The 18,441-nt window shown below is 38.9% G+C and overlaps 1 protein-coding gene across 1 annotated transcript in view; it reads left to right on the forward strand.

The window, feature by feature from the left end:
* The window catches only part of SLC25A21 (solute carrier family 25 member 21), a 384,144-nt gene that overhangs the window by 331,605 nt on the left and 34,098 nt on the right, over nucleotides 1-18,441 (forward strand). The window contains exon 8 of the mRNA XM_023731445.1: nucleotides 12,251-12,415. Coding sequence (XP_023587213.1) covers nucleotides 12,251-12,415 — 165 coding nt within the window. The remainder of the gene's footprint in view (nucleotides 1-12,250; nucleotides 12,416-18,441) is intronic.

The following is an 18,441-nucleotide window of genomic DNA, read 5'->3' on the forward strand; positions in this document are numbered from 1 at the left end:
GGATGGTGAGACTTTGTCTCACATACTTTGGACATGTTATCAGGAGGGACCAGTCCCTGGAGAAGGACATCATGCTTGGTAAGTAGAGGGTCAGCAAAAAAAGAGGAAGACCCTCAGTGAGATGGATTGACACTGTGGCTGCAACAATGGGCTCAAGCATAATGATTGTGAGTTTGGCACAAGACTGGGCAGAGCTTTGTTCTGTTGTACATAGGGTCACTATGAGTCAGAAGTAACTCAACAGCACCTAACAACAACAAGGCTCAGGTTTTTTTTTATCTACTAAATGGTTCTATTACTTAAATTACAGAGTTGTTGTCCAAGCTCCCTCCACCTGCCCCCCTACACACACACACGCACACACACCCCTGCAATCAGGTGTTATTGCTGTGATCATTATATGGTCTGCATCTCAAGGAAAAAGGCCTATACAAGTCCTATTGTAAGTGAGCTGAAGGCCATTTGACAGGGGATGTCCCAGTCCTGGGTACACAGAGTATGATCTAGAAGGAAGCTGTGTGATCTGAACGGATGTCTCCTTGGCCTTGTGGGGTGGACATGGCTGGCAGAGGACCAGAACAGGTCCGTTTGAAACATGGGGTCCAGGGCTGGGGCCCCTCTTATCAGGAACCAAGAGCAGTACTGATTGAGAGCAGAAGCAGCTTCTGTTATGGTTCTTGGTAACTGAGTGATAGGAACTACAGTTTTGGAGCCCCAAGTGCAATATTGGCAGGTATCTGCTGGTTCCAGCTGCCCAGGTTCTCTACTCTGTGGTCTAGGGCTGATTCTGTAGACAGTCACAAATATGTTACCCACAAAATACGCCTTCCCACACAGTTCAGCCATGAACTATTCTAAAAATTTAAAGGAAATTGTGGTTATTTGGTTCCTGATACCTCCCCCAAATCCTTCCAACCACTGTATAAATTATTTCAATAGGTGTATTTGTCTCGCCTCCACTTTTTAAATTACCTCCATATCAGTCAAAGGCCATAATCCCTGCTACACTTCCTCTGATTCCAATACCAGAATCTTGGCCAGCATCTTAAAATTCACAATGGATAAAGGAAACCGGTCTCTAATTTAAATATGCTTGACCTTCTGTGGGGAGCAAAGTAATCACAGCTTCGTCATGCTCTGGTTTGGTTCAGTGGGTGTGAAAACATGTTCAGATAAAATAGGAATAGGCCTAGATTTCCCCCCATCCTTCAAACTAAATCCCAGCAGTGTTGTTCTGGTTTGTAGTCTCTTTGGCTTTGGACTATGCTCACACACATTTGATTTTTCAAATCCTTCCACTATCCCTGTAAGGTTGGTGGTTTTATCCCCATTATATAGATAAGGATATATCTCTATAGGATATGGTTTACACATTCAGTCTTGCCAAAAAATGTGAGTTCTAGCTTGTTGACCTTATAGAAACATTCTCCCTTCTAACAAGGTACATAGTTCTTTATTTATATATTTATAAGAACTAGAAGTCCCTATCAGTTGTGCTAAGCCAAGTAGTGTTTGGCTGGCACGTTCCCTGCTAGCCTGGAAAATGTGAATTTCTCCCTAGGAGCAAAATCTTGTATGAATTGTTTCCCAGTTTTCCTCTCCACTTTGAAATCTACTTCAAAGTTATTATTTGGTTAAAGGGTTATGTTTTTCTTCCCTTGAGGTCTATAGGATTTGCCTCTGATGTGTGGCTAGGGCACAGGTTTTCCTTCTACTCTGTCATTTTTGTCTCCGTTACATATGAACATAATCATTCTCACCCCCAAACATGAAACTAAAACTTTAGGAAATTGCAAAATTCTGTTTTACCTCTATTTCTCTTTAACGATGTTCAGCCCCAAGAAAGGAATAATTAGTCTTCTGCCTGCTTACTCTGTGGTTATAATTTTAAGGATCAATGAACAGATAGCAAATGTGTTCTTGATGGTAGAATCTTTAAAGATAGAGATTTTTTTCAATTAGTTCAGGGTTTCGTTCTGATTTTGGGTAACACCTCTACATATAGTTCTACACACTTCATCCTGAGAGCTTAATAATGTAATCGATACCAACTAGATAATATATGATATTACAAAGCTTAGTGATTATTTGGTCCATAGACAATCAGGAAGTGTTTAACTAAACTTAATTATATTATGGAGAGTCAACATAAAGTGGATAGAAGGGCTGTATTTTGTGACCGTCTCCTTCAAAAAAGAGAAAGAGTAGAAACTAAGTTCTATAGAGTGAGCGTGTGGCTCTGTTTACAGATAGTATGAGAAGCCAGATTCAACGGCATGTCAGCATTCATGATGATGTAATTAAGTTCAGATTTTTCCTGCATTACTATATGAAATACTGCCTGGCAACTGTTCAGTACATAAATTATTTCTTTCCAGTCTATGATTCTTGTGGGCAGAAAAGTGAATTATGTATATTAATCCATTCCTATAGTTATCTTTCAACAATACCTAAGACAGCAGCCAAGTTGCCTCTCTATTATCATTTAAAGAAAATATACTTCAGTATTCCATTCAGCTGTGCCAGAAACCCTAGATTTTTGCTTTCAGAATAAAGACTTCAAAGTAATGATAATAGCTACCAGTTATGGAACATCTACTATACACCAGACACCATGCAAGAAGCATTAAATGTTTTTTTTCCTTTATTTGATCTTTTAAATTTTTTAAATATTTTTAAATTACGAAAGTAATATATGTTTGTGTCACAAAGTAATACAGAACTAGGTAAAGAAAAAGTAATTGAGGATTTCTGCCAAGGTGTCCCTCCAATCACATTGCACTGATAGCCGCTGTGAATCCTTCCACTTTCCCCTATGCTCACACATGTTTGATTTTTCAAATCCTTCTATTATCCCTGTAAGGTTCGGGGTTTATCCCCATTTTACAGATAAGGAAACTAAAACCCAATAAAGTTAGTAGTTCTAAGGAGCTGAGCATCAAAAGGGCTCTATTCAACCACACTGCTTTCACTGTGATAAAGAAACCTGGAGAATTAAGAAGCTCAAACGAAAATCAAAAGAGTTTCTGGAACCAATGAAGAAGCAAAGGCTCCTTCGTTGTTTCTAGTCTCCTCTGTGCTGTATCTCCTGTGGTCACCAGCACAATCATCTTTCTTCCTGCTCTGCCAACTATGCAGGGATAAGGAGCAGTTTCAGCTTCTCCTCACCTGGTGGGCCCTGTGCCCCTCCAGGGATGATGGCTGGATGGTAACTTGATGTTGATGTAGCCTTGTGGCTCAGCATCTGGGAGAGTTTGTTTACAGTAAATTATTCTCCACTCACAGATTGTTTAAAAAATAGACCCGTTCGTCAAACTTAAACTCTAGGTTGACTATAATTACATTTGGGATATTTTCTTTGGTCCACCACCATGCCCTATTAAAATAAACTGTAATGATGATTTAATGAAAGATCTAAGCTACAATAAAATGGGGACGGCTGAACCTGATTCCTCTCCTTTTACTCACATTTTCTTCTCAAATAAAAGGAAAGTTTTTCTCCTATTTTTTTTTCAAATTTATGAAAATGCTTCAAGACCTCATTTGAGTAATGAAAAACATAGGTGATCTTCTGTCTCCTGAAGAGCAAGGCTATTTTCCTAACTAAATGTAGCAACTGGGTCTCTTCTTTTATAACAAAGCCGTACTTTTCCGAAGCCCTAGGTATGGACACTCACTCTATTGTGTAAAGGTCTCATCTGGTTTGCTTTGCAGCCATGTGATGAAATCCAGTACAACACCCTTATTCCATTGACTCTAAAACACAACAGAATTCACCTTGCCATAGGAAGCAAGTAAAGGAACACATGTGGAGCATGCTTTCTTTTGACATGGTGTGCCTATGGCTTCTCTCTGACCTTAGAGATTGAGGAAATCCACTGACATGGCCAAAGGCCTGTACCTGTTGGCCGTACTCTGATAGCTGTTTACCCAGGGAACAATGCCAGCTGCCCAACACTTCTGTCTGTGATCTCACAAGCTAATCAGAGCCAAGTATTGTCAGTATTTGGATAGAAGAACTCAAGAAAAAATAGCTCAGGCTGCCATAAGTCATCTTGGTGATTTCTTGGTAATACTGGGCTCTCAGAGTTAGGAATCAGTACCCCAGGGTGGTACCTGAGATCATTGTTTAGGCAAAGGATCTTCTCTTTTAATTAAACCACTTTTGGACTTTTTAAACAGAAATTTGATTCCTTGTTTATTCCTCATTTCCTATTACCATGGAATATTATCATGGGCGTGTATAGAAATTATCAGGATGTCTCTCCAAATTAAAATCTAAACAAAAATGTTTGTGTCTAGTGTATGAACAAAATAGTGTGCAAGCCGTCTAGGTACCTGAAACATAGCAAGTGCTCGTAAATATGACCCATTATCATAGATGTTCAGTGCTTTATGTATATCATCTTAGTTAATCCTCTCAACAAGCATGTGAGATATGAACTATTATCCCCATTTGACAGATGTTGAAACTAAGGCTAGAGGTTAAGTGAGATGGGTATCTAGCATAGTGCATGGCAACTAGTAGGCACTCAGGGTTTTTTTTTAATATATGAATACATGAAAGAACATGGAGTTCCCAAAATTAGGAGTTGGCAATAACTGAAATCAAAATTAAAGAAGACTTTGAGTTACTTCAAATGGAAATACTTCTGGCAGGTACTAGTGAACTGAAGATTTCTGTAAACTGATATGGAAGGCAGTGCCATATTAACTATGTCCCAATGCGCTTATTCTTCCCTGCTTACAGCTCTGGTGCAGTAAATGAAAGGAACACCTGGGAAAGTTAGACTGCAATTTGGCCTGCAATTGGTAACTAAATATGAAAATTGGAGTGAATCTAAATATTAGAGGGAAACTGAACTGCAATCTCCCCCACCACAGACCTTCTGGGTTAGATAGTACTGGAATCATTTGGCTGATGATGCTAATCAGTCACCATTTTGTTTTGAAATGGAAGCCCAGTAATCAAATAAGTTTAGTAAAATTCCCTGTGTTTACAGAGATCTAGTCAAAATGAGTCTATATTTTCCTATTTAAGCATCCTAGTGGAAGTCTTGTTTTGCCTTTCTAATTAAATATTTGTTTACAAATGTGATACAATGTCCCTGAATGAAGCAAAAAACACACTATCATACTTTTTATAGGAATTAGAGTTCAAAGTTTTTTCTTTGAATATTCAATTCCCTCTCAAAGCCCCAAGTTGCCAGAAAAATACATTTGTGCTATTGTGTATCTGTTAAGTATATTAGTTGGATTATCAAACTCCGAAAATCTTACTGACTGTATAACAAGAATCAATGTGGAAAAGACACTGGATTAGATACAGAATTCTGGCTAAGCCATTTACCAGGCTTTTTCCCTTGGGAATGTCATGTTAAAATTTTCAGTTTTCTCACCTGCAAAATAAGGAGATTACACCTGCTGCCCACCTTCCAGGGCTGCAGAGAGAAACAATCAGATAAATTACTTTAAGACGACAGAAATGAACAGTGTATAAAAGCATGGACTTAGAGTCAGGGGGTCTTGGTTTGAGCTATGGACCTACCACTTACTCTGATATTGGACAAGTAACTTAACCTCTGACCTTTAGTTTCCACATCTGTCAAATGAGAATAATATTTCCTATCTCACACGCATGTTGAGAGGATTATTGTTGTGTTGTTGTTAGGTGCTGACAAGTTGGTTCCGGCTCATAGCGACCCTATGTACAACAGAACGAAACACTGCCCGGTTCTGCACCATCCTCACAATCATTGCTATATTTGAACTCACTGTTGCAGCCACTGTGTCAATCGATCACACTGAGGGTCTTCCTTTTTCACTGACCCTCTACTTTACCAAGCATGATGTCCTTCTCCAGGGACGGGTCCCTCCTGATAACACATCCAAAGTACATGAGACGAACTCCTGCCATCTTTGATTCTAAGGAGCATTCTGGCTGTACTGCTTCCAAGACAGATTTGTTCGTTCTCCCAGCAGCGCATGGCATATTCGATATTCTTTGCCAACATCATAATTCAAAGGCATTGCCTTAGTCATCTAGTACTGCTCTAAAAGAAATACCACAAACGGATGGCTTTACAAAGAGAAGTTTATTCTCTCAAAGTCCAGTAGGCTACAGGTCCAAATTCAGGGCATCAGCTACAGAAGGCTTTCTCTCTCTGTCGGCTCTGGAGAAAGTCCTTGTGATGCATCAGTCTTCCCTTGGTCTGGGAGCATCTCAGCGCAGGAACCTCAGGTCCAAAGGATGCGCTCTGCTCCCGGCACTACTTTCTTGGTGGTATGAGGTTCCCATGTGTCTCTGCTTGCTTCTTTCTTTTATGTCTCAAAAGAGATTGGATTAAGACACTATCTAATCTTATAGATGTCATCATAGTGATAGAGTTTACAACACATAAGGAAATCACATCAGATTACACAATCATACAATACTGGGAATCATGACCCAGTCAAGCTGACAGACATTTTTGGGGGACAAAATTCAATCCACGAGGGGCATCAATTCTTCTGCGTGGCATTGTCCAGTTTTTGCATGCATATGAGGCAATTGAAAATACCATGGCTTGGGTCAGGCACACCTTCATCCTCAGGGTGACATCTTTGCTTTTTAACACTTTAAAGAAGTCTTTTGCAACAGATTTGCCCAATGCAATGCATCGTTTGATTTCTTGACTGCTGCCTCCATGGGCCTTGATGGTGGATCCAAGTAAAATGAAACCCTTGACAACTTCAATCTTTTCTCCATTTATCATGATGTTGTTTAGTGGTCCAGTTGTGAGGATTTTTGTTTTCTTGATGTTGAGGTGTAATCATACTGAAGGCTGTAGTCTTCGATCTTCATCGGTAAGTGCTTCAAGTCCTCTTCACTTTCAGTAAACAAGGTTGTGTCATCTGCATAATCGCAGGTTGTTAATGAATCTTCCTCCAATCCTGATGCCACGTTCTTCTTCATATAGTCCACCTTCTCAGATTATTTGCTCAGCATACAGATTAAATAAGTATGGTGAAAGGATACAACTCTGACACACACCGTTTCTGATTTTAAAACCCTTGTTTTGTTCGAACAACTGCCTCATGGTCTGTGCACAGGTTCTGCATGAGCACAGTTAAGTGTTCTGGAATTCCCATCCTTCCTAATGTTATCCATAATTTGTTATAATCCACACAGTCAAATGCCTTAACATAGTCAATAAAACACAAGTAAACATCTTTCCGTTATTCTCTGCTTTCAGCCAGTATCTATCTGACATCAGCAATAACATCTCTATTTTCACGTCCACTTCTGAATCCTGTTTGAATTTCTGGCAGTTCCCTGTCGATGTACTGCTGTAACTGTTTTTGAATTATCTTCAGCAAAATTTTACTTGCATGTGATATTAATGATATTGTTTGGTAATTTCTGCATTCTGTTGGATCACCTTTCTTTGAAATGGGCACAAATATGGATCTGTTCCAGACAGTTGGCCAGAAAGCTGTCTTCCAAATTTCTTGGCATAGACAAGTGAGCACCTCCAGTGCTGCATCCGTTTGTTGAAACATCTCAGTTGGTATTCCTTTAATTTCTGGAGTCTTGTTTTTCACCAGTGCCTTCAGTGCAGCTTGAACTTCTTCTTTCAGTACCATTGGTTATTGCTCATATGCTACTCCCTGGAATGGTTGAAATCAACCAATTCTTTTTGGTACAGTGACTCTGTGTTTTCCTTCCATCTTCTTTTGATGCTTCCTGAGTCGTTCAGTATTTTGCCCATAAAATCCTTCTGTATAGCAACTTGAGGCTTGAATCTTTTCTTCAGTTCTTTCAGCTTGAGAAATGCCAAGCGTGTGCTTCCCTTTCGGTTTTCTAACTCCAGGTCTTTGCATATTTCATTATAATACTTTACTTTGTCTTCTCAAATCACCCTTTGAAATATTTTGTTCAGATATTTTGCTTGATCATTTCTTCTGTTTGCTTTAGCCACTCTATGTTCAAGTGCAAGTTTCAGAGGCTCTTCTGACATCCATTTTGGTCTTTTCTTTCTTTCCTGTCTTTTAATGACCTTTGGCTTTCTTTATGTATGATATCTTTGATGTCATCCCACAACTCATCTGGTCTACGGTTATTAGCGTTCAAGGCACAAATCTATTCTTGAGATGGTCTCTAAATTCAGGTGCAATATACTCAAAGTCGCACTTTGGCTCTAGTAAACTTGTTTTAATTTTCTTCAGCTTCAACTTGAACTTGCAAATGAGCAATTGATGGTCTGTTCTGCAGTCAGCCCCTGGCCTTTTTCTGACTGATGACAGTGAGCTTCTCCATCATCTCTTCCCACAGATGTAGTTGATTTGATTCCTGTGTATTCCATCCGGTGAGGTCCACGTGTATAATCTCTGTTTATGTTGTTGAAAAAATGTATTTGTAATGAATAATTCATTGGTCTTGCAAAATTCTGAAATGCAGTCTCCTGCTTAGTATCTATCACCAAGGCTGTCAATTTCTTCTTTGTTTCCAACTTTCACATTCCAATCACCAGTAATTATCAGTGCATCTTGATTGCATGTTTGATTATTTTCAGACTGCAGAAGCTGGTAAAAATCTTCAATTTCTTCATCTTTGGCATTAGTGGTTGGTGCGTAAATTTGAATAATAGTCCTATTAACTGGTCTTCCTTGTAGGCATATGGATATTATCCTATCACTGACAGCATTGTACTTTAGGATATATCTTTAAATGTTCTTTTTGATGATGAAGGAGACGCCATTCCTCTTTATTTTTGTCATTCCCAACATAGTAGACCATATGACTGTCCTATTCAAAATGACCAATAACAGTCCATTTCAGCTCACTAATGCCTAGGATATTGATCCTTATACATTCCATTTTATTTTTGGTGACTTCCAATTTTCCTAGATTCATACTTCGTACATTCCACATTCTGATCATTAATGGATGTTGGCAGCTGTTTCTTCTCCTTTTGAGTCATACCACATCAGCAAATGAAAATCTCGGAAGCTTGACTCCATCCACGTCATTTAGGTCGACTCTGCTTTAAGAAGGCAGCTCTTCCCCAGTCATATTTTGAGTGCCTTCCAACCTGAGGGACTCATCTTCTAGCACTGTATCAGACAATTCTGATGCATAAGGTTTTCACTGGCCAGTTTTTTCAGAAGTAGACCCAATGCTAGGTCCTCCTTCCTAGGCTGTCGTAGTCTGGAAGCTCCTCTGAAACCTGTCCACCATGGGTGACCTGCTGGTATTTGAAATACCGGTGGCATAGCTTCCAGCTTCACAGCAACACACAAGCCACCCCAGTACAACAAACTGACAGATGAGTGGTGGGTTGAGAGGATTAAATAAGATGGTATATGTGAAGTACTGAACATCTATGATAATGGATTGCATTTATGAGCACTTATTATGTTTCAGGTGCCTAGTAACATATATGAAAGTTCTCTCCAGGCTGTAAAGCCATGTAGAGGTGGAGGCCCAGTTTGTCAGCTCTTCCATTCCCAACCTTTGCTCTCATGCAGACCTGCTTCTATAGTCCAGAGACGTGCCAAGAGGAGGTTTCTTACTTAGGATGCTAACTTTGAGGGAGAAGCAGAAGGCCAATTTGTGGTATCCTCTACTGCTCCTAAAAGGAAAGCTTCTGGGGTGTCAAAGGAAAGCTCTAGCCCTGGGATTGGGTCTGGTTGGGCCTGAAGGGAAGTAGACCTGTTATTTTGCCTTCTGGTTGCATTTCTAGTAGACCTCAGCACAGGAGTCCAGGACTCTGGAAAAAAGAAAGAGCAACCAGATAGAATAGGAGGAAGGGACTAGTTTTGCATGTCCTTCCTCTCCCTCAAATCAGCCTCCACCTTTTGCTTGCCACTGCCTTCAACTAACAACAACAAAAAAAATTATTTGATATTTTATTATTACAACTACTATTATTTTTGTTATTTATTTTATTATTATCAGCAAAATTGCCATCACAATTAGCAACTAATTTATGGTGAACTTAGCTTGGGCTGAGTTCAACTAATTTAACCTTCACAACAGGCCTATAAGGAAGATTCTATTATTATCCTTGTTTTACAGATGAGGGAAGTGAAGATAAATCAGAAAGGATAAAATACCCGCCCAAGCTAGAAAGTAGTAGAGCTGAGACTCAAACCTGGGGCTGTCTAAGTCCGAGCCCCTGTTTCTAACTTTTATGCTACTCTCTGATTTACTTAATTATAGACAGCTAGATGACAAAGCACTCGAGTTCAAACTCTATGTGTTGTAGTTCTTTGTACCCACCCAGCCCCCAAGGCAAGATCTAGTAGAAGTCCTCTCTTTTCAAGATAATGATGATAAGATGATCATTAATTAATTAATCAATTAATTAATACTTAGCTCAATCATCCTTGTCTCCATGATTTAGCATACTAGGACTTTTAAACAATAGGAGCACCTTTAGGCCCGGTTTTGTGTTTTGGTTTGGTTTTTTTAGGGGAAAGCCATGTTAAGCTAGACTTTCATTCAAAGCTATAAGTTCCTCTGTTGCTCTAGAACTGAGATTGCCTCTGAGTTCTCTGTCCCTCCCGCCTTGGGGTCCTGAGAATGAGAATGGAGAGCATGCTTAGGTTGGTTACAGGGAGCACTGGTGTTGGTCAGCCTGGGATGGGTGGCCTCACTTCTGCCCTATTCCTCTGATCCCCAGGAAGGCTTTTCCTTTGTTTCCTCTGTCCCCAGGCTGCCTTCCTCAAACAAAGAGAGCTAGAGGTGCCCAGATGGTTTGCTCAGCACTCTTGGGGTCTTTCCAGCAGAAATGAGCTTCTGCTCAACTTGTCCTTGAGTCTGTTTTGAAAATCAAAATAAATAATTTGGGTTGACAGACATTGTGCCTGAACACAAACCAAAAACAGAAACAAAAAACTCCCATTTTGCAGAACAGAGAGTAAACTTTATCCCTCTGAGAACTTTGTTTTTCCTAAGAGAAATGTCTTTTATTGTTTAAGATAACTTCTCACATGGGTTTTTTCATGTTACAAAAGGGGATTTCCTTAAGGTTAATGTAATTTAATATAATTAATCCTCTTAAATGAAAAGATGAACTTGAATGCAGAATTGTAGCTAGTTGGTTTTAAAAACATTTATCAGCAAAAACTATAGGATTTACTATATAAACAAGCTCATTTAAATGTATCATATCAATTAGACAGCTATAAATACAAGCTGGATGAAAGCCTTGATTGGATTTGTTCTATTCTGTTCTGCTGAAGTAGCCTGAATTGCACATCAGCTAATAGGAAAAGCGCATCAGTCTGTCAGGACCCTCCAACAACTGCTCCAGATGAAATATCAAACAGACATCATGTCAGTGCTTGCCTCATGGGCAAAAGAATTAAAATACTGAGCGTTTCCCCCTATTTACTATTCAGTCAAAATATGAGAAGGCGAGGTATCCTTTGTGCAGTTCCTCCAGAAAGGAAACAATCATTCAATCTTTTTTTAAAAAACCCACGTGAATTGTTGTATTGTAATGAATTGTAAACCTCAGGGCAAACTGAAGGGAGCTCTTTAACAAGTTCCAAAAGTAGCAACAGACTGGATTCCAACAGTCTAGGCTTTTCAGCCTTGGGTAATCAATCAGAGGACTGGAAAGGAGTAAATTAAAGGTAATCCAGTACTCCCAACACCATTGATTGATAATTTATCAGAGCAAGTGATGCACACAGTGAATGCCCACTTTCTTGAGAAAGTGTACTCATGGCAGATATCTAACCTACCACCCGTTTAAATTATTGAGGCAATGGAATCAAGACTAACTGTAACATTAACTTTAGAAAAACATAACTACAAAAGTAAATATGCTGTATTAGAAAATCACGTAAAGGATTCAGGAGCCACATATAAATACCTTCTGGATTATGCCCAGTTATGGATTACCAATTTATCTATATGGCCACTCCCCTCCAATAGTGTGGATAATACAGAATTGGATACAGTCATTTACATGATGAAGGTGATGATAGTTATTACATGACATTGGTTTCACTAATTCCACCAAAGATTATTTTTTATTTCTTTGCCAACTATCTTCCCTGTAAAGCCTGTTGTTATGCATGTAATTTTGTTTAAGTTTTGGGTTTTCTAATTTTTAAAAGCACAGATCTAGGCATGATTATTCATGTTTGGAAAGAGGTCCCTAATAATTTTGGCTGGAAGGAAAGCTAAGACGGTAATTTACTCTACTTCATGTCCCAAAGATGATGTTTCTGCCTTTGCTTATCTCTTCTGCAGCAACCATCCACTATGGGCTATGCAAGACACATCATTAAGAAAGAAGGCTTGGGACTCCAGGGCCTCAACAAAGGATTTACAGCAACTTTGGGACGCCATGGGGTTTTCAACATGGTTTATTTTGGCTTCTACTACAATGTCAAAAACATTGTCCCTGTCAATCAGGTAACTATTTAATAGGTTAAAATCCTGTAGAAAAATCCCATCAATGATAGTAGCTATAGATGTGGAGTCACTGCTGAACACTTATCTAATTACCTATTATCTAATTTGATCCTCATATCAGTCTTATGCATTGAGTGTTGTCCCTATTTCGAATCTGGAAACTGAGGTCTGGAAAGATCAAGTAAATTAGCCAAGGTCACATAGTAAATAGCAAAGCAGAGATCTGAACCCAAGTCTGATGCCAAAATTTATCCCCTTGAAGAATGTGCCATTACACCTGAATGCTTTCTGCTTGTCACTAGTAGGAATTTCTAAAAGTGTGTTATTACTTCATTTTTATCTTGTAAGTATAACTTTCTCATAAAAATTGAAATTTTAATAGCCCAAATAAAATTTTAGCTCATAGGGAAAAATGTCAACTTAGCATTTAAATTTTACATAGATATGAATTTTTAAATTCACTTAGGTTAATTAGGGTAGGTAGTAAATCAACTTTTTTAGGATCATTTGCTTTTTTTCTTTTTTTTTTTAATAGAGTGTGTTTATTTCCCTACAATCTTATGAACACAATATTACCAGGTGTCATTGTACTATCTGCCAGTCTGAGGAAGAAGAAATTGTTGATCAATGGAGTTTGTTTTATTTTGTTGTTGTTGAGATTATACACAGCAAAACATATACCAATTCAACAGTTTCTACATGGACAGTTCAATGACATTGATTACATTCTTCAAGTTATGCAACCATTCTCACCCTCCTTTTCTGAGTTGTTCCTCCCGCATTAACATAAACTCACTGCCCGCTAAGTTTCCTGTCTAATCTTTCCAGTTGCTATTGTCAGTTTGATCCCATATTAAAAGAGCGGAATTCTCAAGGCAGACAAAGATCATGTGCTTTTGATGTAAAATAATAATAATAATGATAATTTTTTTATATGGTAGCTTACAAATGCCAGCATCCCTTCAACTTCTTCAACAAGATAAAAGTAGCACATGATATGCTTTAAAACTGAGCATCTTTTTAGTTATAACATCACAGGATTTCACCCCACCATCAAATTGCTTGCTTGTAGGCCAATGCAATCCTGGAAAACACCAGTTGGGGAAACATTTTCACATGCAGGCATTTTCTTATGGTGATTCAATTCTTAATTTTGCTTAGTAGAAAACTATTAAAGGACCTTTTTAAATCATAAAAACATTTCAGATATGGCTATCACCAAACTCTTCAGTAAAGTTGGTTATACTTGTCTTTGCCCAGCTCTCCCCTGTGTTATAGTATAGACCAGGACTTACCTCAAGTAACAGCTGAATGCAAGGTCTGTTCCACATTAACCATCTGTTGGCATTGCTTGCTTCACAAACCACGGTTGTTAACCAAGTTTCACTGTATTTGGATGTCTCATTTATTGAGTAGAAGCTTATGTTTCATTGGTCCAAGATCTCTACTGATTGGCCGCAGTGTACATTGACTGAGAGTTCTGATTCCTGTGGCCCTCAGAGCTCTCCTGCTGTCGAACTCATCATAGTATAAACACTCGGGTCCTGCATGACATCAGAGAGGTCAACCCTTAAGACTTTGAGATTCTTTTTAGCAAGAACCAGCTACATAATTTGCAGGGCCCAGTGCAAAATGAAAATGTGGGGCCCCTTGTTCAAATATCATTTGACATTTCAAGACAGCAGCATTAGAGCATTAAACCAAGCCTGGGGCTCTTCCAAGGACAGGGCCCTGTGTGACTGCACAATCACATCCCATGAAGCTGGCCCTATTTTTTTAGATTCTGAGACGTGTAATCTGCACAACATTGGAGAACAGTCTGCCTCCATTCCTCCAGCTAGCCAAAGACTTCAGGCAGACAGAAATTACACACAGTAAGATGAATTGTATATTTTTTATTGTATTTATGTATTCATATGTTATAAAACCAGTTACTGGGGGTACAAACAGTTAAGTGCTCGACTCCAAGGAAGAAAGAAAGAAAGGAAAGAAGGAAGGAAGGCAGGGAGGGAGGCAGGGAGGAAGGCAGGGAGGATTTTTTTTTAGCAGATACTAAAAAGATATGTGGGCATTTAAGAAGGTCACTGTATTAGCTAATACTAGTTTATAAGGTAGCTAGGAGAAAACTTACAGCTGAAGGGCTTATAGCTAGAATCTTGGTGAGTCTGACCAAAAGCAGAGTTCCAGAGAAAAAAGAATTAGGAATTTTAAGGTCACATATAACACAGTAGAATCTTTATATTAAGAAAGTGGAATATTTATTTGGGGAAATGATTCTGAAAATGGAGGTTTCCGTATTGCCAAGGTAAGTTTTCTCAAGTTGCCTCAGTAGGCTGCTGGAGTAGGCACGTTTGTAGGCAGAAACTAAAATCCTGACAATGACTTCAGCAGTGTAGAGAGGGTCCCACTACCCAGGAACGCCTCTGGAGAACACAGTAGAGCAGAAAAGGTGTGAAATGAACTGTTCTTATCATGTCTTATTATATCTAATACTGGTCCAATTTTTGTTAATTATAGTCAGTGAACCGTCAACCAGCATTTTACCAAAGGAATTCTCTATTAACTAGCACTTCCTGTATCTAGATTATGCTAGTTAGTAAGTGACTAATTAATCAGGACCTTGCAGAAGACTGAACGTATCACCTGATTTGTCAAAGAAAGGATACATTTTGTTTAGTACACTTTTAAAATTAATTTTTTATTCTGTTATGATTCTTATACTACTGAGGGCTTGTGAATAGAACGCCTCATTCCCACAGCTTCCATTTAAAGTACCTAATAATAAGAAATTTAGTGAAATATCATTTGTCATTGAAAAAAGCAAAAGTTGATAAAATTCCACTGCAATTTGCTATACAGAGACACTAGCGGAGAAAGCCAAAGTGCTACTTTCTGCATATTTCACTATTAACAATTTGACAGTGCCAAAATGTGCCCTGTGGTTCAGAGGTAAGTTTCCAAGCTAAAAGAACTGGTTCCTTTGCATTTAATGATCTGGGCACTTGGCCCCCTAGATTACGGGGTGGGGAGATTGCTGTCCACAAAATTTGGGATCAGCGGGTCTAAGTGCAAATCCTGACATTCAGTCATTCATTTAACATCTGGCATAGTGGTTAAGCATTTGCCTGCTAACCAAAAGGTCGGCAGTTTGAATCCACCAACCATTCCTTCGAAACCCTATGGGGCAGTTCTACTCTGTCCTATAGGGTTCCTATAGGTAGGAATTGACTCAAGGGCAATGTTTTTTTTTTTTTTTAATTGAGTCTCTAACATGTGTCAACCCCTGTGCTAGGCACCAGGGGATACAGTGGTGAGAACCTGTCACAGAGCTTACAAGGCCATGGAGGTAACAGACAAAAACAAGTAAACAAACACAATTATAAATGATGAAAGAAAAGTACTAAGAGAGCACATAACAGGGAGCCCCAATATAATCCTGGTGGTCAAGGAAGGCTTCTATGAGGAGGTGACGTTTGAGCCAAAGAATGAGTTAGAATTCATTAGATGACAGCAAGTGAAGACAAGTATTCCAGACAGAAGGAGCATCTTGTGCAAAGGCTCTAAAGAGGGAGGGAGATGAATGCCTTGGATGAAATGAAAGATAGCCCATGAAGCTGAAGCAAAAGAATGAGAACAGGAATGTGGCTAGAGGGACCCAGGGAGTCACATCATACTAGCTTTTCTAGGCCACACCAAGTGTTCTTATTTTTATCTAAAGAGGAAGCCAACAAAAGTTTTTAAGCAGAGGAATTACTTGATCACATTTTCACTTTTAAAAGATCACTCTGACTGCAGTGTGGAGAGAGAATGGAGTGGTGGTAAGGGAAAGGCATAGTGTATATTCAGAAATGATTTCAGTTCAAAATGGTGGGGTCTTGGACTACAGTGTTCATGATGGAGATATGAAGTGGACAGATTTGAGAAATATTCAAGAGACAAAATATATTGAATGTGGTGATGGAATATGTATGCATGTTGAGAAAAGGGAAGGAGTAAAGATGATGTCTAGGTTCTCAGCTTGGACAGCTGAAAACATAATGATGCTATTCACTGAGAAAGAAAACCATTAAAAGATAAACAGGTTTACACAAAATATTATGAGCTCAGCCTGGACACTATGAGTTTAACTGCATTTGGAACTCCAAAATACAGATGTTGAGTCAGAGGTTGGATGTGGAGCCCAAGAGGAGATATCTGAGCTGGAGATAGAAGTCATCAGCATACCTAGATGAGAAAGGAAGACTGTCCCTTCTTGGTTGAATAAGCTTGGGCCGTTCACTTCCCCACTCTGAGCTTCAGTTTTTTATCTGTAAATTGGAGAGCGAAGATTGTTCCTTCAAACTGTCAAGACTGTGCTGAGAATTAAAATAAACAATACATGAAGTAGTTTGTGAGTTTTAAGGTGCCAGGGAAAAGTTAAGTGTGATGGTGCTGTTGCCGGTGATGGGGGAAGTAGAGATGGTAAGGTGGATGGTAGAAATAGTATATATAAATGGAGTCCCTGGGTGGCGCAAATAGTTAAGCACTTGACTACTAGCTGAAAGGTTGGAGGTTCAAACCCACCCAGAGGTGCCTCAGAAGACCCGCCTGGTGATCTGCTTCCAAAAGGTCACAGCCTTGAAAACCCTGTGGAGCAGTTCTACTCTGCACACATGGGGTCACTATGAATCAGAATGGACTCTAGGGCAACTAACAACAGAACTGCATGAGGATTTTTTCCCCAGAACTATTCTTTTTGCACTTAACTGAACACTAAGTTTTGGGGTGTTTTTTTGTCTAGAACAAAGTCATTGACTTTATGTGTTCTGTAATCTAAGCCTGATTCAAAACTAGGAAACCAGTATTCTTTAAATTTAAACCATAATAAATCAATCCTTTGTGAAGGGGAAGGTATGATAATCATTAAAACATGTTGAGGAACGTCATCAAGTTGTTATAAACTGTGATGAGGAGGTGGTGTTCCTGGAAGGCTTTATTCCATCTTTGCTGTAGGCTGTCTCTACCCATACACTTTGGACAGTTTGTTTACAGGGTTATTGTTTCAATTCCCTCACCTAGCAATTGGTCATTCTGTTATTCCAAGGGAATTTGGCGATTTCACCGACTCTGACTGGCATGGGATAAGTTTAGCTTTTCTTTAATGTAATATTGTTTTTAAATCTGTAAGTTGTCTTGCAATCTTTTCCATTTTCTAAGTTTTTGATTTTACAAGAGACTGTTCGTAATGATTATCTCTGGGAAGTGGGAATGGGGAGTTATATGTGGTGTGTGTGTTTGAAAGAGAGAGAGAATTTGAGACTGAGTAGGAGAGAGCAAGCAGAAGTTGAGGGAAGGTATTTTTCTTTATAGCAACTAAGCTGTTGGAAGCTTTTTACATTAAACATGTATTAAAAAATTATTACAAAATAAATCAGTGAAAAATTTAACATGACCCCACAAAATAGAGTGCCTCGTTTATCTTTTTCTGTTTTACTCAATTCTACAGCTGTATCTACAGATGTAAAGTAGGACTTGAAACAGTAAACCCAAATAACTTAAGACAGACATCCACCCTTGAGGGAGGGAAGGTTTTTTAACTTTAACTCTTCAGATTGGTGATCTCTTATAGATACATTTTTCAAGTTATCATGGAAATGTCCCGACCGTCTGTGCCATTTTATGCTAATAAAACTATTTTTGTAGACTCTGATTCTGCCTGATCTTCATCACAATAACTGTGATTTTCAGAGAAGGAAACAAAATGGGAAATTAAGATCCAGAGGTGAAAGTGACTGAAGTGATTTATCTGAGGTCACACAGCAGGGGGTGGGAGAGAAGCAGTCAGAACTCTCTCCTGTGCACCGTGTACTGCTTTAAGTCTACATTTTACCTTATATTTTGTCACAACGTAAATTATCTCTTAAAAATGGTGACGGAAATTTAAATACATGAAATAGCCAGAATACCCAGATAATATAACTAGATTCCTCTTCTGCCTCATTCACACCCATAACCTTACCCTCCCTTTTCACATCCTTAGTCTATAA

This window comes from Trichechus manatus, unplaced genomic scaffold (genome assembly GCF_000243295.1).
Source record: "Trichechus manatus latirostris isolate Lorelei unplaced genomic scaffold, TriManLat1.0 scaffold00043, whole genome shotgun sequence".
Lineage (NCBI taxonomy): Eukaryota > Metazoa > Chordata > Mammalia > Sirenia > Trichechidae > Trichechus > Trichechus manatus.